We start from the raw sequence: 27876 nt of genomic DNA on the forward strand, positions 1-27876 counted from the left end.
CACCCCTATAACAGACATCAGAACACCATTACCCCACCTCCACTCTATAACAGACATCAGAACACCATTACCCCGCCTCCACTCTATAACAGACATCAGAACACCATTACCCCACCTCCACTCTATAACAGACATCAGAACACCATTACCCCACCTCCACTCTATAACAGACATCAGAACACCATTACCCCACCTCCACTCTATAACAGACATCAGAACACCATTACCCCACCTCCACTCTATAACAGACATCAGAACACCATTACCCCACCTCCACTCTATAACAGACATCAGAACACCATTACCCCACCTCCACTCTTAACAGACATCAGAACACCATTACCCCACCTCCACTCTATAACAGACATCAGAACACCATTACCCCACCTCCACTCTATAACAGACATCAGAACACCATTACCCCACCTCCACTCTATAACAGACATCAGAACACCATTACCCCACCTCCACTCTATAACAGACATCAGAACACCATTACCCCACCTCCACTCTATAACAGACATCAGAACACCATTACCCCACCTCCACTCTATAACAGACATCAGAACACCATTACCCCACCTCCACTCTATAACAGACATCAGAACACCATTACCCCACCTCCACTCTATAACAGACATCAGAACACCATTACCCCACCTCCACTCTATAACAGACATTGGGTATAAACAAAAACCACTACCTCTGCCCTCACCCCAGAACAGGCATTTAGGAATAAATGAAATGCAATCCTACATTTTTAACGCATGGCCTGTTTTAAAGCATGGATTTGACAAGCCCTCTATACCTGTACTACCCTCATATGACTGACACTGAAATAGGGTGCCATTCTTTTACAGTTATTATGGGTATGACAGTTATTATGGCACCAACAGCAATACCTTTATTTCTCCCTAGTTACTTATTGGCTGTGGTCTTTAGCTGGTAAATAGGCTTTTTGTTGCTTCCTCTTTTAGCCTCCTAAAAGCCCAGGACAGTGTGTGAAAGCTATGTGCTAATGGCCTAGGCCTTGAGAGATGGAGAATGTGTGAACTGAATGCTATAGTACTGCTGCTGCCAATGTTATTATTAGCCAAGCAGCCATTAGCGGAATTAACTGCAATTACACCTCCCTGCCTGAGGGGTCAGGGGGGGCACTGTACTCATTAGGCTGCTATTGTCCTGCGCTGTTCCCAACACTGCAGAAAGACAATAATGAGGAGGGGGAGCCAGACAATAGAGGGAGAAAAACATCGGGGGAAAAAACAACATCTTTTGTCTGCAGTTATTTCACTCTGTACAATGACCTTATTGTTTGTTCTGAAGGGGGAGAGGAGAGAACGAGAGAGGAGAGAGAAAGAGAGGAGAGAGAGAGCGATGGGAAGACAGGCGACAGAAGACAGACGTTCCATGGGCTTAAATGGCAAATAATCAACACAGACAGAAAGAGGGAGAGAGGGATGGAGAGAAAGGAGGCAGAGTGGGCAGTAATTAGGAGATGTGTGGAATGTGTGGATTCCAGGTGCTTGGCGTGGTGTGTGTTCAACATTGTGCTTGAACAATACTCCCATTCCACAATGACATCAGTGGCCATAGAATATATATATTTTTTTTAAATTGCAGAAAATGTTGGTCTTTATGATGTGTGTTCAGAAAGCTCCCTCTCAGCAACACACACAGCCCACCTACACACACAATCGCTCTCACACACACACACCACTTACACACACACGACACACACTCACACACACAAACACACACACACACATGTATGTTCTCTGTCTGTCCCTTTGTCTCTGTGGATTGTGAATAGACAATAACTAATCGTTGTGACACCAAAAGTTGACACATAATCCTCTCCCACTGGGCCTCCTCTAAATGGATGGCCCTCAACAAAATGAATCCTCTCCCACTGGGCCTCCTCTAAATGGATGGCCCTCAACAAAATGAATCCTCTCCTACTGGGCCTCCTCTAAATGGATGGCCCTCAACAAAATGAATCCTCTCCCACTGGGCCTCCTCTAAATGGATGGTCCTCAACAAAATGAATCCTCTCCCACTGGGCCTCCTTTCTAAATGGATGGCCCTCAACGAAATGAATCCTCTCCCACTGGGCCTCCTTTCTAAATGGATGGCCCTCAACAAAATGAATCCTCTCCCACTGGGCCTCCTTTCTAAATGGATGGCCTTCAACGAAATGAATCCTCTCCCACTGGGCCTCCTTTCTAAATGGATGGCCCTCAACAAAATGAATCCTCTCCCACTGGGCCTCCTTTCTAAATGGATGGCCTTCAACAAAATGAATCCTCTCCCACTGGGCCTCCTTTCTAAATGGATGGCCCTCAACAAAATGAATCCTCTCCCACTGGGCCTCCTTTCTAAATGGATGGCCCTCAACAAAATGAATCCTCTCCCACTGGGCCTCCTTTCTAAATGGATGGCCCTCAACAAAATGAATCCTCTCCCACTGGGCCTCCTTTCTAAATGGATGGCCCTCAACAAAATGAATCCTCTCCCACTGGGCCTCCTCTAAATGGATGGCCCTCAACAAAATGAATCCTCTCCCACTGGGCCTCCTCTAAATGGATGGCCCTCAATAAAATTAATCCTCTCCATCACAAAAGTCTACATGCTCCTCCCTCGTCTCTCTTCCCCCTCTCCCCTCCTTTACCTCAATCTGTGGCACTCCACACCCTCTCTCTATCTCTCTGTCTGCCTCTCCATTCCTCTCTCCCTCCCCATCTCCTTTCTCAGTCCCATTCAGATCTCACTGAGCCTGATGATTCCATTGTTGCCAAACCACTTCTCACAGAGCTAAAAGTAATGGGAATTAATGACGTCTCAGGCCCAAACAGCTTTCAATGGTCTACTCCTCCTCATCTCACGTTCTCTCCATTTCTCTCCTTCCCCCAGAGGGCTCCAGATAAGGGATATATTTCCATGACTCTGTCTCTACCTCTCTTCCTTTAATTGCCCTGGCTATCCCCTCTTTCTTACCCTCTCTGTTGATGTCATTCTCTTTCTTTCTCTCAATCTCCCGATCTCTGTCTATCCCTACTTCTGTCGACTTCTCTATGTCTCTCTCTGGTTCACCCTCCTCCCTTCTCTCTCTACCGTTTTATCTGTTGCTCCTCTCTCTTCCTCTCTCTTCCTCTCTCTTCCCTCCCTCCCTCCCTCCCTCCCTCCCTCCCTCCCTCCCTCCCTCCCTCCCTCCCTCCCTCTGTCCTACCCTGACAGCAGGGATCTCTAGTCTCTGTTAGTGTATGGGGTGTCATAGTGAAGCTGCATGAGACTTCATGATGTCTTAGGCACTGTGGGACTCAGGGACTTTCACACACACACTCTCTCTCTCACACAGACTTTCCCACACACACACACACACACACACACCTTTCTCTCACAGATGTGCACACATGCACACTCGTGTGTGTGTGTGTGTGTGTGTGTGTGTGTGTGTGTGTGTGTGTGTGTGTGTGTGTGTGTGTGTGTGTGTGTGTGTGTGTGTGTGTGTGTGTGTGTGTGTGTGTGTGTGTGTGTGTGTGTGGGTGTGTGTTATCAGTGTCCTCCCAGCACCTGCTATGCTCCTCCCTCCTCCTGTCCTCTCCCTGAACTCTGGCCCAACGCTCACCGCAATCACTACAGGACACAGCCAACATACTAATGACGAAGGGAGAGAGGGAGAAAGAGAGAGATGGTGACGGAGAGAGGCAGATAGAGGGTGTGAGATGGGGACGGAGAGAGAGATAAAGGGTGTCTATGATAGAAAGTGTGTGACAGTGTTAGAGATGAGAAGAAGAGAAAGATAGAGGGGAGGGGGAGCAAGGTGAAGGAGAGAGCAGGATAGAGAGGAGGATGAGAGAGTCAGAGAGGGAAAGCCTGACAGTGTGACGGAGGGGGAAGGGAGAGCAGGTGAGAGAGGTTGAGAGGAGGATGAGAGAGTCAGAGAGGGAAAGACTGACAGTGTGACGGAGGGGGAAGGGAGAGCAGGAGAGAGAGGTTGAGAGGAGGATGAGAGAGTCAGAGAGGGAAAGACTGAGACAGTGTGACGAGGGGGGAAGGGAGAGCAGGAGAGAGAGGTTGAGAGGAGGATGAGAGAGTCAGAGAGGGAAAGACTGACAGTGTGACGGAGGGGGAAGGGAGAGCAGGTGAGAGAGGTTGAGAGGAGGATGAGAGAGTCAGAGAGGGAAAGCCTGACAGTGTGACGGAGGGGGAAGGGAGAGCAGGAGAGAGAGGTTGAGAGGAGGATGAGAGAGTCAGAGAGGGAAAGACTGAGACAGTGTGACGAGGGGGGAAGGGAGAGCAGGAGAGAGAGGTTGAGAGGAGGATGAGAGAGTCAGAGAGGGAAAGACTGAGACAGTGTGACGGAGGGGGAAGGGAGAGCAGGAGAGAGAGGTTGATAGGAGGATGAGAGAGTCAGAGAGGGAAAGACTGAGACAGTGTGACGAGGGGGGAAGGGAGAGCAGGAGAGTGATATGGAGATGGAGGGAGAGTCAAGGAAAGCAAAGGAAGGAGGGGAAGGGGTGAAGGGAGGAAGGGAGGGAGGGAGGAAGGGGGGTAGCAAAGTGATGAGGCGAAAAAAGCAGAGCACACCAGGGAGAAATCTAAATGATGGAGAAGACAGCTGAGGCACAGGAATAGACATGGATAGATAGGAGAGAGAGAGGGGGCGAGAAAGAGAGAGAAAGAGAGAGAAAAAATGAAGGAATGATGGAAAGGTGAGAGAGTGAGGGAAAGAGAGGCAAAGAGAACTAATGGAGGGAGAGAAAGAGAAGGAAAAGCAGAGCGAGAGAGAACGTGAAGGATAGAGATACTGACATTTTCAGTGTTTGACCATAACCGCAGCCCATGCTCCCGGTCCCTCACCCCTACCTTTTATTCACAGTGGTATCCCCCAGGGGAGTGGCTCACCTGATTGGCTGCCATTCAGGACGTGAGGCAGGTGTCTAGAGGTGAGGGTGCCTGCTGATAGGTTGCTAGGCGATGGATGTGTGGAGAGTTGGCTGCGGAAAAAGGGTTAGAAGGATATTTGTGTATGTTTGTGTGTCTGCGTGTTTGTAAGTGCTTGTGTTAGTGTGTGTGTGTGCACAGATTTGTACTTGTAGCGAAGTGTGTATGACAATGCCTGGGGGTGTGAGGATGTGAGTGATGGGAGGTGCCCAGCTGAGCAGTGTGGTGTGTGTGTGTGTGATTGGATAACACAGGTAGAGGTGTGTAATCACTATCATTACCTCCCCTCAGAGGAATCAGCTATACTTTAGACTAAAGGGAAATGATAGGAACCATCCCACCACGTCCTCAACACCCCAACAATGAGTCAGAATGACAGGGTTTGTGTGTACTGTGTGTTCACTGTGTTTTTCTCAGCGTGTGAGGGCATCGATGAGAGGCTTATTACTTACGTAGGTACTTACATTTGTCCTATTTCACACACGTACAAGTGTGTATTATATGCATGTGAATTGGAAATGTTTTTTTTTTTGCATATCCCCTGAGACCTAGTAAAACTGACTATCCTACCGATCCTTGACTTCGGCGATGTCATTTACAAAATAGCCTCCAACACTCTACTCAGCAAATTGGATGCAGTCTATCACAGTGCCATCCGTTTTATCACCAAAGCCCCATATAATACCCACCACTGTGACCTGTACGCTATCGTTGGCTGTCCCTCGCTTCATATCCGTCGCCAAACCCACTGGCTCCAGGTCATCTATAAGTCATTGCTAGGTAAAGCCCCGCCTTATCTCAGCTCACTGGTCACCATAGCAGCACCCACCCATAGCATGCGCTCCAGCAGGTATATTTCACTGGTCACACCCAAAGCCAATTCCTCCTTCGGCCGCCTTTCCTTCCAGTTCTCTGCTGCCAATGACTGGAACGAACTGCAAAAATCACTAAAACTGGAGACCCATATCTCCCTCACTAACTTTAAGCACCAGCTGTCAGAGCAGCTCACAGATCTCTGCACCTGTACATAGCCCATCTGTAAATAGCCCATCCAACTACCTCATCCCCATATTGTTATTTATTTTATTTATTTTGCTCCTTTGCACCCCAGTACCGTTACTTGCACACTCATCTTCTGCACATCTATCACTCCAGTGTTTAATTTGCCATACTGTAATCATTTCGCCACTATGGCTTATTTATTGCCTCCCCCCTTATCCTACCTCATTTGCACACACTGTATATAGACTTTCTCTATTGTATTATTGACTGTATGTTTGTTTATTCCATGTGTAACTCTGTGTTGTTGTATGTGTTCAACTGCTGTGCTTTATCTTGGCCAGGTCGCAGTTATAAATGAGAACTTGTTCTCAACTAGCCTACCTGGTTAAATAAAAATGAAAGACGCCCTCAGAGAGTGTGGTCACGGCCAGGCATCAGCTGTTATTGACAGAGACCCTGGAGCAGCTAGGGGTAAGTGCCTTGCTCAAGGGCACATCGGAAGATGTTTTACCTAGCCAGCTGAGGGATTCAAACCAGCAACCTTTCAGTTACTGGCCCAACGCTCTAACCGCTAGGCTACCTGCCGTCAGTAGGTAAATATAGCAGTGTTTTTCTCACTATTAATGAATCCAAACAGCCTAAGGCAGATGGATAAAACCGCCTAAGGCAGATGGAGAAAACATCCTAAGGCAGACGGATAAAACAGCTTAAGGCAGATGGAGAGGGAGAAAAAAGCAAGCAGGAGATAGATCAGATTGTTGCAGGCAGCTAAAACCTTGTGTTATTTTGTAGTGAAATATGTGGCAGTATTTTTGAGTGGTCGTGTGGGAGGTAGGGTCACCTTGGTGGGAGAAGGGCCCCTGGAATGATGCCTCTGTATGGAGCGTTAAGAGGAGGGGAGTGGACACAGAGTTGGATGGCCATGAAAAGGCAAAGCGAGGGATGAGAAGAGGCGAGAGACGTGACAAAGAGAGTGGTGACAGATTGTCATTAGGAAGGACAATCTGTCTTTCTCTATGGTGAATTTTATAATCCATAATCCCTGCACTCACACGCACAAACATACAGACTTACTCAGTGCCACTAGGATGTAAAGATTGTGAGTAATTGAGCTGACATACTTACAGTATATTAACTTCAGTATATTAAAATGAACACTGCTTTAATACGGAGAATGAGAGAGAGAGAGAGTGGGATAGAGAGAGAGAGCGAGAGAGGGAGAGAGTGAGTGAGATCGTGAGTAATAAGAATGAATGAGGAAGGGGGAGAAAGAGAGCGAAAGAGAGAGTGAGTACGAGAGAGAGAGGTAGAGAGAGTGAAGGGAAGAGTGAGTGAGATCGAGAGTAATAAGAATGAAAGAGGAAGGGGAGGAGGAGTGATGGAGAGAGAGACAATGAGGGAGAGCAACAGAGAGAGTGAGATTGACAGTGGAAGGGGGAATGTGAGATTGACAGTGGAAGGGGTAATGTGATACGAAAGTGGCATAGAAAATCAAAGAAAAATTAAGTGGATTTGCATATTTCTATGAACTCTGCAAGTAGGCCTTTCTAATGATTTCATCTCAATCACAGTTTCCTCATTTCAGCCCTCTGCCTTTTCAGCCTGCTCACCCTTTCCTCTACTAACCAGGCCTCACTACTCTGTCAGCCTGCTCACCCTTTCCTCTACTAAACAGGCTTCACTACTCTGTCAGCCTGCTCACCCTTTCCTCTACTAAACAGGCCTCACTACTCTGTCAGCCTGCTCACCCTTTCCTCTACTAAACAGGCCTCACTACTCTGTCAGCCTGCTCACCCTTTCCTGTACTAAACAGGCCTCACTACTCTGTCAGCCTGCTCACCCTTTCCTCTACTAAACAGGCCTCACTACTCTGTCAGCCTGCTCACCCTTTCCTGTACTAAACAGGCCTCACTACTCTGTCAGCCTGCTCACCCTTTCCTGTACTAAACAGGCTTCACTACTCTGTCAGCCTGCTCACCCTTTCCTCTACTAAACAGGCCTCACTACTCTGTCAGCCTGCTCACCCTTTCCTGTACTAAACAGGCCTCACTACTCTGTCAGCCTGCTCACCCTTTCCTGTACTAACCAGGCCTCACTACTCTGTCAGCCTGCTCACCCTTTCCTGTACTAAACAGGCCTCACTACTCTGTCAGCCTGCTCACCCTTTCCTGTACTAACCAGGCCTCACTACTCTGTCAGCCTGCTCACCCTTTCCTGTACTAAACAGGCCTCACTACTCTGTCAGCCTGCTCACCCTTTCCTCTACTAAACAGGCCTCACTACTCTGTCAGCCTGCTCACCCTTTCCTGTACTAACCAGGCCTCACTACTCTGTCAGCCTGCTCACCCTTTCCTGTACTAACCAGGCCTCACTACTCTGTCAGCCTGCTCACCCTTTCCTGTACTAAACAGGCCTCACTACTCTGTCAGCCTGCTCACCCTTTCCTGTACTAACCAGGCCTCACTACTCTGTCAGCCTGCTCACCCTTTCCTGTACTAAACAGGCCTCACTACTCTGTCAGCCTGCTCACCCTTTCCTGTACTAACCAGGCCTCACTACTCTGTCAGCCTGCTCACCCTTTCCTGTACTAACCAGGCCTCACTACTCTGTCAGCCTGCTCACCCTTTCCTGTACTAACCAGGCCTCACTACTCTGTCAGCCTGCTCACCCTTTCCTGTACTAACCAGGCCTCACTACTCTGTCAGCCTGCTCACCCTTTCCTGTACTAAACAGGCCTCACTACTCTGTCAGCCTGCTCACCCTTTCCTCTACTAACCAGGCCTCACTACTCTGTCAGCCTTGGGAAGCTTTCCCTTTATCTTCATCCCTCTTAACATATTCCCTACTTTTCTCTCTTTCATCGCTCTGCTTCCTTCTCTTCTGTTTCACATTACTGCTTCTGTCATACACACTCATCTCTCTTTCCTCTGTCATTATCATTCACACTCATCTCTCTCTGTCATTATCATACACACTCCTCTCTCTCCTCTGTCATTATCATACACACTCCTCTCTCTCCTCTGTCATTATCATACACACTCCTCTCTCTCTCTGTCATTATCATACACACTCCTCTCTCTCCTCTGTCATTATCATACACACTCATCTCTCTCTTCTGTCATTATCATTCACACTCCTCTCTCTCTTCTGTCATTATCATTCACACTCCTCTCTCTCCTCTGTCATTATCATACACACTCCTCTCTCTCCTCTGTCATTATCATTCACACTCCTCTCTCTCCTCTGTCATGATCATTCACACTCGTCTCTCTCATCTGTCATTATCATACACACTCATCTCTCTCATCTGTCATTATCATACACACTCCTCTCTCTCTGTCATTATCATTCACACTCCTCTCTCTCCTCTGTCATTATCATACACACTCCTCTCTCTCCTCTGTCATTATCATACACACTCCTCTCTCTCCTCTGTCATTATCATTCACACTCCTCTCTCTCTTCTGTCATTATCATTCACACTCCTCTCTCTCATCTGTCATTATCATACACACTCCTCTCTCTCCTCTGTCATTATCATTCACACTCCTCTCTCTCCTCTGTCATGATCATTCACACTCGTCTCTCTCATCTGTCATTATCATACACACTCCTCTCTCTCTGTCATTATCATTCACACTCCTCTCTCTCCTCTGTCATTATCATTCACACTCCTCTCTCTCCTCTGTCATTATCATTCACACTCCTCTCTCTCCTCTGTCATGATCATTCACACTCGTCTCTCTCATCTGTCATTATCATACACACTCCTCTCTCTCTGTCATTATCATTCACACTCCTCTCTTCTCTGTCCATCTCTTAACCTGGTCTCTCTGCCTGTCTGTCTCTGGACATGTTTTATGTATTACACTGTCCTGCCAATGTGTGTGTCTACAGGGTGTGTTTGTGGCTTTGGCTGTGTGTGTGTGTGTGTGTGTGTGTGTGTGTGTGTGTGTGTGTGTGTGTGTGTGTGTGTGTGTGTGTGTGTGTGTGTGTGTGTGTGTGTGTGTGTGTGTGTGTGTGTGTGTGTGTGTGTGTCCACATTGTATGTCTGTTTGTGCTTCAATCCACTACTAATGTTGTGTCTCTAGAGATGTTTTATGTATGACGACGTCCTGCTATAGTGTGTGTACATGGTGTGTGTCCATGGTGTGTGTTCATGGTGTGTGTGTTCATGGTGTGTCCATTGTGTGTGTGTGTCCATGGTGTGTGTCCATGGTGTGTGTGTCCATGGTGTATGTGTCCATGGTGTGTGCCCATTGTGTGTGTGTGTGTGTGTGTGTGTGTATATGCATACTGTATATGCCTGCTGTTAACCTTCCCGTAGTGGTATGTCACAGCTATAAGGCCAGTAAGGCCAAATGAACCTCTATACCTCACATAGTCTCTCTCTTTCTCTCTCTTCACACACCTCTCTCTCCTCCCCTTTCACACTCCCTCCCTCTGTTTCTCATTCCTCTCTGCCTGACTCTGTGTTGATGTCTCCTCTCTTTCCTTCTCTCTCTCTTTCCTTCTCTCTCTCTTTCTTTCGCTCTCCACACTCTATAAGTGTTCCTTTACACCTCGGCACAGCGTGTGTGTGTGTGTGTGTATGTGTGTTTGTGTGTGTGTGTGTGTGTGTGTGTGTATGTGTGTGTGTGGCGGTATAAAGGTTGTTATGTGAGCTAGGTGTTAATTGGCCGAGGAGGTTTGTTAATATTCTCCTTGCGAGTTCACCCGTCAGGAACAGGGCCAGGAAACTGATGAGTCTGTGATTTTCCCCCAGAGAGAGAAAGAGGGAGAGAAAGAAAGAGAGAGAGAGAGAAAGGGAGGAAGACTATGGTGCAAGGACCTGCTGAAAGGTGTGTGAGAGAGAGAGAGAGAGAAACAGAAAGAGAGAGAGAGAGAGAAACAGAAAGAGGGAGGAAGGAAGGAAGGATGGAGAAATAGACAAAAAGAGAGGGTGAAAGGGAAGGAGAGACTGAGGGAAAGAGATGGCGATAAAGAGTCATAAAGAAGTCCATTGAGGCAGTCAGAGAAAGGAAAGACGATATCATCCACAGAGAAATTATCACATTGTTAGCTTGGCTCCGAATTGGCAGAATGGTGGCAAGGTGTTGGCAAGTGTACCCTGCAAAGCTGGCATACCAAGACCCAGTGAGAATAAACAACTAATCACTCACCTCCTGGTTAGCACACCACAATGAATCCACCCTCGACCCCCTACCAGCTACATCACACACCACAATGAACCCACCCTCGACCCCTACCAGCTACATCACACACCACAATGAACCCACCCTCGACCCCCTACCAGCTACATCACACACCACAATGAACCCACCCTCGACCCCCTACCAGCTACATCACACACCACAATGAACCCACCTCGACCCCCTACCAGCTACATCACACACCACAATGAACCCACCCTCGACCCCCTACCAGCTACATCACACACCACAATGAACCCACCCTCAACCCCCTACCAGCTACATCACACACCACAATGAACCCACCCTCGACCCCCTACCAGCTACATCACACACCACAATGAACCCACCCTCGACCCCCTACCAGCTACATCACACACCACAATGAACCCACCCTCGACCCCCTACCAGCTACATCACACACCACAATGAACCCACCCTCGACCCCCTACCAGCTACATCACACACCACAATGAACCCACCCTCGACCCCCTACCAGCTACATCACACACCACAATGAACCCACCCTCGACCCCCTACCAGCTACATCACACACCACAATGAACCCACCCTCGACCCCCTACCAGCTACATCACACACCACAATGAACCCACCCTCGACCCCTACCAGCTACATCACACACCACAGTGAACCCACCCTCGACCCCCTACCAGCTACATCACACACCACAATGAACCCACCCTCGACCCCCTACCAGCTACATCACACACCACAATGAACCCACCCTCAACCCCCTACCAGCTACATCACACACCACAATGAACCCACCCTCGACCCCCTACCAGCTACATCACACACCACAGTGAACCCACCCTCGACCCCCTACCAGCTACATCACACACCACAATGAACCCACCCTCAACCCCTACCAGCTACATCACACACCACAATGAACCCACCCTCGACCCCCTACCAGCTACATCACACACCACAATGAACCCACCCTCGACCCCTACCAGCTACATCACACACCACAGTGAACCCACCCTCGACCCCTACCAGCTACATCACACACCACAATGAACCCACCCTCGACCCCCTACCAGCTACATCACACACCACAGTGAACCCACCCTCGACCCCTACCAGCTACATCACACCACAATGAACCCACCCTCGACCCCCTACCAGCTACATCACACACCACAATGAACCCACCCTCAACCCCCTACCAGCTACATCACACACCACAATGAACCCACCCTCGACCCCTACCAGCTACATCACACACCACAATGAACCCACCCTCGACCCCTACCAGCTACATCACACACCACAATGAACCCACCCTCGACCCCCCTACCAGCTACATCACACACCACAATGAACCCACCCTCGACCCCTACCAGCTACATCACACACCACAATGAACCCACCCTCGACCCCCTACCAGCTACATCACACACCACAATGAACCCACCCTCGACCCCCTACCAGCTACATCACACACCACAATGAACCCACCCTCGACCCCCTACCAGCTACATCACACACCACAATGAACCCACCCTCGACCCCCTACCAGCTACATCACACACCACAATGAACCCACCCTCGACCCCCTACCAGCTACATCACACACCACAATGAATCCACCTCGACCCCTACCAGCTACATCACACACCACAATGAACCCACCCTCGACCCCCTACCAGCTACATCACACACCACAATGAATCCACCCTCGACCCCCCTACCAGCTACATCACACAACACAATGAACCCACCCTCGACCCCTACTGGCTACATCACACACCACAATGAACCCACCCTCGACCCCCTACCAGCTACATCACACACCACAATGAACCCACCCTCGACCCCTACCAGCTACATCACACACCACAGTGAACCCACCCTCGACCCCTACCAGCTACATCACACACCACAATGAACCCACCCTCGACCCCTACCAGCTACATCACACACCACAATGAACCCACCCTCGACCCCCTACCAGCTACATCACACACCACAATGAACCCACCCTCGACCCCCTACCAGCTACATCACACACCACAATGAACCCACCCTCGACCCCTACCAGCTACATCACACACCACAATGAACCCACCCTCGACCCCTACCGGCTACATCACACACCACAATGAACCCACCCTCGACCCCCTACCAGCTACATCACACACCACAATGAACCCACCCTCGACCCCTACCAGCTACATCACACACCACAGTGAACCCACCTCGACCCCTACCAGCTACATCACACACCACAATGAACCCACCCTCGACCCCTACCAGCTACATCACACACCACAATGAACCCACCCTCGACCCCCTACCAGCTACATCACACACCACAATGAACCCACCCTCGACCCCTACCAGCTACATCACACACCACAATGAACTCACCCTCGACCCCCTACCAGCTACATCACACACCGTGTAGCACGCAGAAACACAAAGACTCTCCTCAGTCGGCAACATAAGCATGGGCCCTGACACACACAGCACACCCCCTATACACACACCGGCCTGTCTGCCCAGCTCACAGAGGGTGGAGAAGCTTAGCTCACCTCAGGATGGTAGGTAGAACAGGGATAACGAGGCATCCTCACCACAGGTTTCTCTGTATGGACAGATAACACCCTACACTAGATGAGTTGTTAGTGCTCTGGATTAAACCTGCTGCTTTGACTGCAGCAGATCTTCTTCAGTTGCCATGTAGACTGGGATCGTGTTGTGGTGTACAGGCTGAGTAGTGGCTGTTAAATGCAGGGTTTAATAGTATCCATACACTGTGTTGCTGTGACTTTTCTAATGAGGGCAGTTCACAGAGAACGTGTTGGATTACATTATGGCTGCAGGAGCGGCGTTAACGTTAGCTAGAGCTGTGGCTGTAGAGAGACAAACAACAGGGAGAGTTGGGGACTGTCATGTGATGTATGTGCTTAGGCATAGACACACACTCATGTGTGTGCATGCTCACACACGCACATCATACACACACACACACTTGTTCTTGCTCTCGCTCTCTCGCTCGCTCTCACACACATACAAAGAGACAGTTCCCCTCTCTCGCTCTCACACACATACAAAGAGACAGTTCCCCCTCTCACTCTCACACACATACAAAGAGACAGTTCCCCCTCTCACTCTCACACACATACAAAGAGACAGTTCCCCTCTCTCACTCTCACACACATACAAAGAGACAGTTCCCCTCTCTCACTCTCACACACATACAAAGAGACAGTTCCCCCCTCTCACTCTCACACACATACAAAGAGACAGTTCCCCTCTCTCGCTCTCACACACATACAAAGAGACAGTTCCCCCTCTCACTCTCACACACATACAAAGAGACAGTTCCCCTCTCTCACTCTCACACACATACAAAGAGACAGTTCCCCTCTCTCACTCTCACACACATACAAAGAGACAGTTCCCCTCTCTCACTCTCACACACATACAAAGAGACAGTTCCCCTCTCTCACTCTCACACACATACAAAGAGACAGTTCTCCTCTCTCACTCTCACACACATACAAAGAGACAGTTCCTCTCACTCTCACACACATACAAAGAGACAGTTCCTCTCTCTCACTCTCACACACATACAAAGAGACAGTTCCCCTCTCTCACTCTCACACACATACAAAGAGACAGTTCCCCTCTCACTCTCACACACATACAAAGAGACAGTTCCCCTCTCTCACTCTCACACACATACAAAGAGACAGTTCCCCCCCTCTCACTCTCACACACATACAAAGAGACAGTTCCCCTCTCTCACTCTCACACACATACAAAGAGACAGTTCCCCTCTCTCACTCTCACACACATACAAAGAGACAGTTCCCCTCTCTCACTCTCACACACATACAAAGAGACAGTTCCCCTCTCTCACTCTCACACACATACAAAGAGACAGTTCCCCTCTCTCACTCTCACACACATACAAGAGACAGTTCCCCCCCTCTCACTCTCACACACATACAAAGAGACAGTTCCCCTCTCTCACTGTCTCCTTCTCGCTCCATCTCCAAGAACCAAGCAACAAACCCCTACACCTCCTTCCTCCTACAGAGTTACTGTATCACACACACACACACACACACACACACACACACACACACACACACACACACACACACACACACACACACACACACACACACACACACACACACACACACACACACACACACACACACACACACACACACACACACACCAATCATCTTATGGGAGAACTTCCATTTTTACCAAGAACAGCCTTAAGGACAGAAGAGACATTTTATCTCAGATGAACTGATAGTATCTGGTGCATCAGACACTCAGCCAGACCCAGCTCCAACTGCTGATTCAGAGATATCCCACAACCCCCTTCCTCCCACACACACACACACACACACACACACATACACACACACACAGACACACACACACACACTCACCCATACACACACACATACACACACACACACACACACACACACACACACACACACACACACACACACACACACACACACAGACACACAGACACACAGACACACACACATACACACACACACACACATACACACACACACAGACACACACACACACACACACACACACACACATACACACATACACACACACACACACACACACACACACACACACACACACACACACACACACACACACACCCCATGCTGCTCACTCCGCCACGGGCGCTGCCTGCCTCAGTACAGGTAGTGTATCCATGGTAGTGAGAGCACTTACTCTTTTAATATCTCCGGTATTAAATGCTGGAGGTGACCTCGCCGCCATGCTTAAACAGCCAGGGATCCGTGGAAGGATGTTGGAGTGCTTAATATTTTCATCACACCGCTGATTTAAGCCCCTTAAGTGCTTTGGCAACACTCATTCCATTGTGTTGCCAATGAAGCCTATAACACATTTGATTTGGACGAGGAACTGGGGGAGAGGGATGGGGACAGCATTGGCTTTCCGCACACTGCGACAAAACACACACGCATGTGCACGTACATACACACTTGCATGTGCACTAGTAGACACACACACACAGATGACTGGCTCATACTGCGAGAGCATGTCTAATTGAATACGTTAGCGTTGTGTGGAAAATGAATATGGTTTGTGACAGATGCAGATGACAGAGGGAGATTCATCTGAACTGTTCAGGGACTGGAGCAGTGAGGTACTGTCACGTCCTGGCCAGTATAAGGTTAATTGTTTTTGTAGTTTGGTCAGGACGTGGCAGAGGGTATTTGTTTTATGTGGTTCGGGGTGGTGTGTTTGTGTAAAGGGTGTTTGATTTAGTATTTCCGGGTTTTTGGTTGATGGTCTATGTGTTTGTATTCTATGGTTAGTCTAGTGTGTGTGTTTCTATGTTTGGTTAATTGGGGTTGGGACTCTCAGTTGAAGGCAGGTGTTGTCTATCTGCCTTTGATTGAGAGTCCCATATATTAGGGTGTGTTTGTGTGTGTGATTGGTGGGTGATTGTTCTGTGTTGAGCTTTGCTTTGCCAGACTGTTTGTTAGTTGTTCGTTTTTCGGTTTTGTTATTTTGTATGTTCATTTTTGAAGATAATTAAAAAATCAAGATGAGCATTCACGTACCTGCTGCGTTTTGGTCCTCATTCACCGACGACAACCGTGACAGAATCACCCACCATTCCAGGACCAAGCAGCAGAGGAAGGAGCAGAGGAATGTCGAATTGGACAAACGAGAGAAATGGACTTGGGAGGAGATCCAAGCCGGTAAAGATCGCCTTCCATGGGGACAGGTGGTAAGCGAGAGATGGGAAAGGAGTAAGGCTGGCATGGACCGGGAACGTTTCCGAGGGACAAGACTGGCGTTGAAGCACGAGAGGCACCCCCAATACATTTTTTTGGGGGGGCACACGGGTAGTTTGGCTAGGCATAGGAAGAGCCGGAAGCCAGCTACCCGTGGTTATATGGAGGAGCGTATGAGGTGGAGAGCGCCATGTGTCGCTGAGGAGCGCACTATCTCACCCATACGCACGCACAGTCCGGTGCGCGTTATTCCAGCCCCTCGCAGGTGCCGTGCTAGAGCGGGCATCCAGCCTGGTAGGAGGATGCCTGCGCAGCGCATCTGGTCGCCGGTACGCCTCCGAGGACCAGGCTACCCAACTCCCGCTCTACGCACGGCTACCATCAGGCCCCTGCACAGCCCAGTCTGCCCTGTACGAGCACCCCGCTCGTACAGGGCTACTAGTTCCATCCAGCCAAGACGGGTTGTGCAGGAGGTAAGATCAAGACCGACTGTGCGCCTCCATAGCCCTGGGTTTCCAGCTCCTGTCTCTCGTGCGAACCCGGAAGTGCGTCAACCCAGTCCGACTCGTCCTGTTCCCGCTCCCCGCACTAGCCTGGAGGTGCGTGTTAATAGTCTGGTAAGCCCAGTACCAGCACCACGCACCAGGCTACAAGTGCGTAAACCCAGCCTCACCAGTCAACAGTCATCAGAGCTGCCCGCCAGTCAACAGTCGTCATCAGAGCTGCCCGCCAGTCAACAGTCGTCATCAGAGCTGCCCGCCAGTCAACAGTCGTCATCAGAGCTGCCCGCCAGTCAACAGTCGTCATCAGAGCTGCCCGCCAGTCAACAGTCGTCATCAGAGCTGCCCGCCAGTCAACAGTCGTCGGAGCTGCCCGCCAGTCAACAGTCGTCGGAGCTGCCCGCCAGTCAACAGTCGTCGGAGCTGCCCGCCAGTCAACAGTCGCCGGAGTGGCCAGACTGCGCTGAACTGCCGGAGTGGCCAGACTGCGCTGAACTGCCGGAGTGGCCAGACTGCGCTGAACTGCCGGGGTGGCCAGACTGCGCTGAACTGCCGGAGTGGCCAGACTGCGCTGAACTGCCGGAGTGGCCAGACTGCGCTGAACTGCCGGGGTGGCCAGACTGCGCTGAACTGCCGGAGTGGCCAGACTGCGCTGAACTGCCGGGGTGGCCAGACTGCCCTGAACTGCCGGAGTGGCCAGACTGCCCTGAACTGCCGGAGTGGCCAGACTGCCCTGAACTGCCGGAGTGGCCAGACTGCCCTGAACTGCCGGAGTGGCCAGACTGCCCTGAACTGCCGGAGTGGCCAGACTGCCCTGAACTGCCGGAGTGGCCAGACTGCCCTGAACTGCCGGAGTGGCCAGACTGCCCTGAACTGCCGGAGTGGCCAGACGGTCCAGACTGTCCCGAGTTGCCAGACTGCCCAGACTGTCCCGAGTTGCCAGACTGCCCAGACTGTCCCGAGTTGCCAGACTGCCCAGACTGTCCCGAGTTGCCAGACTGTCCCGAGCTGCCAGACTGCCCAGACTGTCCCGAGCTGCCAGACTGCCCCGACAGCCTGGAACGGCCTGAGCCGGAGCCACCTCCAGAAATAGGTGGGTTGGGGAGGGGGGGTGTAGCACAGTGCCGTCGTTGACGGCAGCCACCCTCCCTTCCCTCCCTTTAGAAAAGGGGACTTTTTTTTGGTGTTGCTTGGGGTTCTTTTTTGTTAAGGTGCTTCTGGGGTAGCACCTTTAAGGGGGGGGTACTGTCACGTCCTGGCCAGTATAAGGTTAATTGTTTTTGTAGTTTGGTCAGGACGTGGCAGAGGGTATGTGTTTTATGTAGTTCGGGGTGGTGTGTTTGTGTAAAGGGTGTTTGATTTAGTATTTCCGGGTTTTTGGTTGATGGTCACTGTGTTTGTATTCTATGGTTAGTCTAGTGTGTGTGTTTCTATGTTTGGTTAATTGGGGTTGGGACTCTCAGTTGAAGGCAGGTGTTGTCTATCTGCCTTTGATTGAGAGTCCCATATATTAGGGTGTGTTTGTGTGTGTGATTGGTGGGTGATTGTTCTGTGTTGAGCTTTGCTTTGCCAGACTGTTTGTTAGTTGTTCGTTTTTCGGTTTTGTTATTTTGTATGTTCATTTTTGAAGATAATTAAAAAATCAAGATGAGCATTCACGTACCTGCTGCGTTTTGGTCCTCATTCACCGACGACAACCGTGACAGGTACTGGTGAGGGCAGTAGCCGACTCACATTTAGTTAGTACAACACAGCATAACACTGTGGAATGTTTTCCTCCCCGATGGTTTTGCAGTGGGGTGTTTTGGACTTGGTTATGACGAGTAACTGTGCATGCTCGACCTGGCCTAGGGGTGGTCAGTAGTAACTGTGCATGCTCGACCTGGCCTAGGGGTGGTCAGTAGTAACTGTGCATGCTCGACCTGGCCTAGGGGTGGTCAGTAGTAACTGTGCATGCTCGACCTGGCCTAGGGGTGGTCAGTAGTAACTGTGCATGCTCGACCTGGCCTAGGGGTGGTCAGTAGTAACTGTGCATGCTCGACCTGGCCTAGGGGTGGTCAGTAGTAACTGTGCATGCTCGACCTGGCCTAGGGGTGGTCAGTAGTATCCTAGTGGTTAGAGAGGTGGAGATGTAGGAAAATGTCACCTTGCAATCCAAGGTACTATATGCCGTTGTGCCCTTAAGCAAGGCATGTCTCACTTCCCTGCAGTCAAATGACCTGCTGGCCTCATGGGTGGAATGTTATTCATATTTTTCCAAATTTCATCATTAATAAACGTTGTTTTTTTTGCACCGAAAAATCTGCTGTTTCTATGTGAAAAGGTTGTGTTATATTTCAGTCTTCCGTGATGTATTTAAGGTGTAATACTGGGATTCAAACTTCAAATGTAATACATTTCAACTCTATATCTGACATGGTACAGGTGTCTTCAGTCCATAACCATATGTGTGAGATGTATACTTTTGTTTCTGACCCTGACTTAGCCCACTGCAGTAAAAGATTAACCCCTGAATGCCCTGTAGAGCAAAATATACATTTGTGTTATGACAGATGGAGTAGAAAGTTTCTAGCCTACTGTGTGCAAACCCTGTGATTTCTCAGAGTGGCATACATGTATGTCTCATTACTGTGTTAAAGACTGGCAGTAACAGAGTGTATTTACAGTCTCATCAAGCACTAACTGACATCAACAGGAGCCACAGTCACATGCTCACAAATGCATGAAAACACGAACATGCTTCCAAACACACACACACACACACTGTTCTAATAACACGCATACAGACACACACACACACACACACACACACACACACACAGAGACGCGTACAAAGCTCTCCCTCGCCCTCCATTTGGCAAATCTGACCACAACTCTATCCTCCTGATTCCTGCTTACAAGCAAAAATTAAAGCAGGAAGCACCAGTGATGCTAAACTACAGGACTGTTTTGCTATTACAGACTGGAACATGTTCTGGGACTCTTCCAATGGCATTGAGGAGTACACCACATCAGTCACTGGCTTCATCAATAATTGCATCGAGGACGTCGTCCCCACAGTGACTATACGTACATACACCAACCAGAAGCCATGGATTACAGGCAACATTCGCACTGAGCTAAAGGGTAGAGCTGCCGCTTTCAAGGTGCAGGACTCTAACCCAGAAGCTTATAAGAAATCCTGCTATGCCCTGCGATGAACCATCAAACAGGCAAAGCGCCAGTACAGGGCTAAGATTCAGTCGTACTAGCTCCGACGCTCATCTTATATGGCAGGGCTTGCAAACTATTACAGACTACAAAGGGAAGCACAGCCGCGAGCTGCCCAGTGACTCACGTCGGCTACGGAGCCTACCAGACGAGCTAAATCACTTCTATGCTCGCTTCGAGGCAAGCAACACTGAGGCATGCATGAGAGCATCAGCTGTTCAGGACGACTGTGTGATCACGCCCTCCGTAGCCGACGTGAGTAAGACCTTTAAACAGGTCATCCCCAAAGCCAACACTCCCTTTGGCCGCCTTTCCTTCCAGTTCTCTGCTGCCAATGACTGGAACGAATTGCAAAAATCACTGAAGCTGGAGACTTATATCTCCTTCTCTAAACTTTAAGCATCAGCTGTCAGAGCAGCTTACCGATCACTGTACCTGTACACAGCCAATCTGTAAATAGCACACCCAACTACCTCATCCCCATGTTGTTATTTATCTTCTTTCTCTTTTCACCCCAGTATCTCTACTTGCACATCATCATCTGCACATCTATCACTCCAGTGTTAATGCTAAATTGTAATTATTTAACCTCTGTGGCCTATTTATTGCCTTACCTCCCTACTCTTCTACATTTGCACACACTGTACATTAAAAAAAATTATATTGTGTTATTGACTGTACGTTTGTTTATGTGTAACTCTGTGTTGTTTGTTTTTGTCGCACTGCTTTGCTTCATCTTGGTCAGGTCGCAGTTGTAAATGAGAACTTGTTCTCAACTGGCCTACCTGGTTAAATAAAGGTGAAATAAAAAATGTAATAAAAAGGTCAACGTACACAAGGCCGCGGGGTCAGAGGGATTACCAGGACGTGTGCTCCGGGCATGTGCTGACCAACTGGCAAGTGTCTTCACTGACATTCACATGAGAACACACGTACAGACACACACACTGTTCTGAGAACACACGTACAGACACACACACACACTGTTCTAATAACACGCACACAGACACACACACACACTGTTCTGAGAACACACGTACAGACACACACACACTGTTCTAATAACACACGTACAGACACACACACACTGTTCTGAGAACACACGTACAGACACACACACTGTTCTGAGAACACACGTACAGACACACACACACTGTTCTGAGAACACACGTACAGACACACACACACACTGTTCTGATAACACACGTACAGACACACACACTGTTCTGAGAACACACGTACAGACACACACACTGTTCTGAGAACACACGTACAGACACACACACTGTTCTGAGAACACACGTACAGACACACACACTGTTCTGAGAACACACGTACAGACACACACACACTGTTCTGAGAACACACGTACAGACACACACACACTGTTCTGAGAACACACGTACAGACACACACACACTGTTCTGAGAACACACGTACAGACACACACACACACTGTTCTGAGAACACACGTACAGACACACACACACACTGTTCTAATAACACGCACACAGACACACACACTGTTCTGAGAACACGCACACAGACACACATACACACACTGTTCTGAGAACACGCACACAGACACACACACTGTTCTGAGAACACACATACAGACACACACACATGCAGCCATTATGGACTGTCTTAATACAGCGGCTTTAAAACAGGTCATTGGACAAAAAGGACCTCTATGAGGCCTCTGTCTCTCTGTCTCTCTGCCTCTATGTCTTTCTGTTTCTCTGTCTCTCTGTTTCTCTGCCTCTATGTCTTTCTGTTTCTCTGTCTCTCTGTTTCTCTGCCTCTCTGCCTCTCTGTCTCTCTGTCTCTCTGCCTCTCTGTCTCTCTGCCTCTGTCTTTCTGTTTCTCTGTCTCTCTGTTTCTCTGCCTCTCTGCCTCTCTGTCTCTCTGCCTCTATGTCTTTCTGTCTCTGTCTCTCTGCCTCTCTGTCTCTCTGCCTCTCTGTTTCTCTGCCTCTCTGCCTCTCTATTTCTCTGTATCTTTGTTTCTCTGCCTCTCTGCCTCTGTTTCTCTGTATCTTTGTTTCTCTGCCTCGCTGTCTCTCTGCCTCTCTGCCTCTCTGTTTCTCTGTATCTTTGTTTCTCTGCCTCTCTGCCTCTATGTCTTTCTGTTTATCTGTCTCTCTGTTTCTCTGCCTCTCTGTCTCTCTGCCTCTCTGTCGCTCTGGCTCTCTGCCTCTCTGTTTCTCTGTATCTTTGTTTCTCTGCCTCTGTCTCTCTGTCTTTCTGTCTCTCTGCCTCTCTGTCTCTGGGTTTCAACTGAGGGATTGTAGGGGAAGAAGGCCTTGCCACTAAACATCCTTAACAGACCCAGCTATATACCCTGTCTGAATGGGCTTGGCGGTTACAGACATAGCCACTGTTCTCTGACCTGAAAGACAGTCATTGTCGCATACACACCCCAAACCTTCACAAAATAACTAAAATGCTAAATATGCATCCGCGGACTAACACACAAACACTTACACACATTGATAGAGAGTGGAAGCAGGCAGGCTGTGGGAGGAGAGCAGGGGTTATATAAACCAGACACAGACGGACAGATAGCTGACACTACTCTGGGATATACTGAACATATACTGAACATATACTGAACATATACTGAACATATACTGAACATATACTGAACGACAGAGAGGAAGAGGAAGAGGAAACAACCAGGAACTAAAGCACTGTCCCACTATATTGACCTGACTGAGGATAGAGAGAGAGGGGACGACAAGATAACAAAACAACCATAACGAGAGAGGGGGATGAGATGAGAAGAGGAAACACGGAATAGACTTTGTTTGGATCAGAGGGACAGTATTGTTTCCGAGCTACAACAACAGAGAGCACAGAGCAATTTCCTTGGTGTCAGGTTCTGGTGTGGTTGCTGTTAGGGACGTGGAGGTTCCATGCTACTTCAGTGCCATTGACAGTGCCAGGGCACGCGGTGTGGTAGTGGTAGCATTGAATCTGGGGATGACACCGCTGTTCTCCTCAACCAGATAGTGTTCAGCGAGGTGTGTGCTGTTGAAGTCCGGTCACCCTCAGTAAGCTATACGCTCTCCGGGCCGGGCCCTCGCCGCTGCTACAGTCCTGTCACCTTCAGTAGGCTATACGCTCTCCGGGCCGGGCCCTCGCCGCTGCTACAGTCCTGTCACCCTCAGTAGGCTATACGCTCTCCGGGCCGGGCCCTCGCCGCTGCTGCATTAGGAGCTGCCAATCAGAACCAACAACCAACTCCGCACGGACCGCAGCAGCTGAACTGAGCTCACTGACAGAGCGGGTAGTGAACACGAGACTCAACACAGGGACTGAACATAGTGACTGGAAGCAACCGTGTGCAGCAGAGAGAGACATTGTGCTACTGTATAATCATACAGAAGGATGACACATATAAAGGTTATACTGTAGGCCTACAGTGGGATGGTTAGATAGATAGAGAGATAGCCTATAGAGTAATGCTATGTGTGATACTGTTGGCTGTTTAAGTCACACAGGGAGACAGTAGTCATTTGTCAAGCTGTTACCATCACAGTGGGAGACGGTGATGTGTGATAGTGAACAGTGGGAGACGATTTAGCTGATGGCATGTTTGTGTTGTCAAAAGTATCATGTGTGGGGATGGAGCCCAGAGTTGAGAGATATGAGTACAGAAACAGCTTCATGTACAGTACAGTATAATGACTTGTTTCAGATGGTTTACTCCGATGTGTCTGTCTGGCTGATGTAGAGTAAAGATATTGGTTTGTTTGGTATTGGGTTTCTGGTCTGTGGTTTGCCGTTTGACTGGTTCTAGCCTGTTGGTTTGTATCATTGCTTTGTTCCATTGATTTGATGTTTAGTTATGTAGTCCTACACAGCAGTGCAGCTCTGTTTGCAGGCAGTCATTTGGCTAATTGTGTGGTGATAGTTAGTAGCAACGTTGTAAGACATTCTAGATCTACGCTGTGTTGATGTTAGATCGCTGGTATTTTATCCAACTCTGAAGAAACGTGCGTGTTGTGTACTGGTAAAGCCCCGGCTTTGTTGTGTGTCACTGCAGCCCTAGCTGTGCTCTGCTGTGCTCTGCTGTGCTCTGCTGGGCTCTGCTGTGCTCTGCTGGGCTCTGCTGTGCTCCGCTCTGCTGTACGGCGGCTGTGTCCTGTGTCACAGAGGAAGCATTGATCAGACAGCTACTGAGGCTCAATACACAATGAGGCCTGGCCCGAGATCTCTCCTCCTCCCAACCCCCCTCTCCCTCTCCCTGCGTGCCCTGGTCCTGCTCTGCCTTGCGAGTAAGTCACACACACTTGCGCAATGGACGAAAATCTACGTACTGTACATTCATACATACACATAATGACACACACTAACTTCTATACAGATGGAGGATCTTCATTTCATCACGCTGTTGCAGAACTTTCCTGCAATGCAGGACCTTTTAAATGTGTAGTGGGTGTATTTGAGCTTTGGAAAGGCTTCTGAAGTTTGTAGTTTCTACTTTGAAATTTCAGGCTTGATTTTCCCTCACAAAAAATGTTATCAACCCCTACAAAAATATCCATTCATTACAATCCACATAATAATTCACATTTCCTGTTGCTGTAGGATTTTCCTGCTGTAGCAAACTGCCTCAAATGTAAGATCCTATATCTGTACAAACACTGACTCACCTCACAACATCAAGCTAGATTATCTTTCTCCATCTTTCACCTCTCAGTGGGATAATTGTGGCCAACACGTGATAATGGGAAGATCGGGAGACTTAATAAAAGCTATAGAGTGAGGGAAATTGAAGACAAGACACGTAGGGATAGAAAGATAGAGTGGACCGAGAGAAAAGCAGAGTATGAATGAACTCTCAAATCTCTATGATTTAGGTGTGAATTTCCAATGAGCATTATGTATGAGCAGAGTGCTATAGAGAGGAGGGATACACCCGGGCTATAGGACTGGGGAAATGGGGAAACACAAACCAGGATGGAGGAGTACAGTTAAAAGAGGCGAGAGAGAGAGAGAGAGAGAGAGAGAGAGAGAGAGAATAAGTCTCCCGATCTTCCCATTATCACGTGTTGGCCACAATTATCCCAGAGAGAGAGAGAGATCACAGCCTCTGAGAGCCTTCTGAAGTATACCACAAAATAAACTTTGACCAGAGGAGATAGAGAAAGAAAGAGAGACGACTGGTAGAGGGATGGAGAGAGAGAAAAAAGGAAGATAAGCGAGAGGGAGGGAGAGAAAGACAGTGAGCCCAGGAACTGTGGGCAGGAGAGCTAGTGGTTCCCCTGTCTTTGATCTATGATTTGGATCACTGGCGGCACCACTGATACCATGAATACATCCTGTCATCATTCTATTTGGGCTCAAGCGGCGTATTAATATGCAGAGATGTTCTGTAAATAACCATGGCTGCAACGCGTCGACTTCCTCCAAGCCAATCAAAATCTGGATTGCCGAATTTGCATATTGGACCTACACAGGGACATTTCGTGGCATGGGATGGCGGGAGGGAGGGAATAGATGACAGTAGAAGAGCGAGAGAATGAGAAAGAGGGATGGAACGAGAGAGAGAGAGAATTAGTTTTTAGCCTTGGCAAGGAGGCTGGGTTATATAATTCCTGCCAATGAAGCAGTTTTGGGTGAGCAGTGAGCAGGAGGAGGGAGACTGGCCAGGTAGAGGGATTGATGCGGCGGGGGGGGTTAAGACTCTCTCCTCTTGGCCGCTGTGAATCTCCAGCGTGGTATCAACGTGTAATGGGCCTGTACATTTTCCTTAAGCTGCCCTTGTTTTGTGTGGCAGTCATTGCCAGAGCAGTGTTGGGCTGTGACGGCTCGTCATAAACACCATGGCTAACCAGCTTTAGCTGTTTAAAGGACTGCATACACACTGGTGGAATAAAGAGAGAAGGGATTGGAAGAGAGGGAGAGCTTGTGAAGGACATGGGGGTAATATAGTGAGGTGAGTGGATAGAGAGAGTGAGAAAGTGTGAGGTATTTAGAGAGAGAGCGAGAGAGATGAGTGGAGTGGTAGAGAGAAAGATGTCTGCTGTTAACTCAGAGGGGTGTAGTATGAGAGAGAGAGAGAGAGAGAGAGAGAGAAATTAGAGGAAAAGAGGAAAAGAAAAGGCCTGAGATGAGAGAGGAAAATCAGACATTTATTCCATCTTTCTTCCAATTTCATCTGTTTGTCCTCATGTCCTCTCTCAATCCCTCTCCCTCTCTCTCCCTTTCTCCCTGTCCTGAACAAAACAGGATGATTATACTGCAGACTTGAGCTGCAGAACAAATCACATTTAGTGATGGAGAGTGTGGAGATAGAACCATGCGGGAATGAGAGATACCCACTGAGTCAGAGAGAAAGAGGCGGACAGAGAGCGGGAGTCTTGCAGAATGGAAGGAATGTATCGCAAGAGTAGAGGCTAGATGAAGGAAGAGAGACATGGATAGAGGGACGCAAGTAAAAGAGAGTGAATATACACAGAGAAGAAGAGAGGAGGAATGAGAGATGAAGGGAGAGAAGGAGCATGGGGGAGTAGTACAGGGAGAAGTTGAGGGAAAGAGGGAGTAGGTGAAAAGGAAGAGGGAGATAATGAGATTAGAGGAGAATAGAATACAGTCGGGGGAAATGATGAGCTCTAAGGACCAACAGGAAGAGAGGGAGAGAGAGAGAGAGAGAGAAGAGGAGAACAGAATGAGAGCAATAAGCGACCAGAGATTTTTTAAAATTGTTTATTTGACTTTTGTTTATTATCTATTTCACTTGCTTTGGCAATGTTAACATATGTTTCCCATGCCAATAAAGCCCCTTAAATTTAAATTGAATTCAGAGAGAGAGAGAGCGAGAGAGACACACACTTTGGCAATGTAAACATATGTTTCTCATGCCGATATATCCCCTTAAATTGAAATTCAATTGAGAGAGAGAGAGAGAGAGAGAGAGAGAGAGAGATGGGAAGAAAAGAGGGGTAGGGAGAGAGAGAGACGGGAAGAAAAGAGTGGTAGGGAGAGCGAACAGAATAAGGTAATTAAAAAGAGAAGAAGCTAGATTGTAAAGGATTATGTATTATTTATAGTTGAGGCTTTTTTTGTGGATTTGATTGGCAGTGTTAGAATCCTGGGAGAGATGGAGGGATAATTTTAGACCAGAAAGAGAGAGAGAAGAGGGAGGAGAGGAGGGAAAATAATCTTATTCTGTCAGCTTTTTCACTGATGCAGAGGCAGCACACCCTGCAAAACTCAC

The 27876-nt window shown here is 48.7% G+C and overlaps 1 protein-coding gene across 5 annotated transcripts in view; it reads left to right on the forward strand.

Moving 5' to 3' along the window:
* The window catches only part of LOC106605679 (cell adhesion molecule 4), a 147382-nt gene that overhangs the window by 83891 nt on the left and 35615 nt on the right, over nt 1-27876 (forward strand). Inside the window, exon 1 of one of the 5 annotated variants that reach the window (XM_045718681.1) lies at nt 23215-24931. The exons of 1 other annotated variant lie outside the window; for it this stretch is intronic. In XM_045718681.1, coding sequence (XP_045574637.1) covers nt 24850-24931 — 82 coding nt within the window. In that variant the 5' untranslated portion in view covers nt 23215-24849. Of the gene's footprint in view, nt 1-23214; nt 24932-27876 lie in introns of those variants that run through there. 3 more of the 5 variants (XM_045718683.1, XM_045718679.1, XM_045718682.1) reach the window with 3 other exon arrangements.

The sequence above is a fragment of the Salmo salar genome, chromosome ssa05 (assembly GCF_905237065.1).
Source record: "Salmo salar chromosome ssa05, Ssal_v3.1, whole genome shotgun sequence".
NCBI classification, from domain to species: Eukaryota; Metazoa; Chordata; class Actinopteri; order Salmoniformes; family Salmonidae; genus Salmo; species Salmo salar.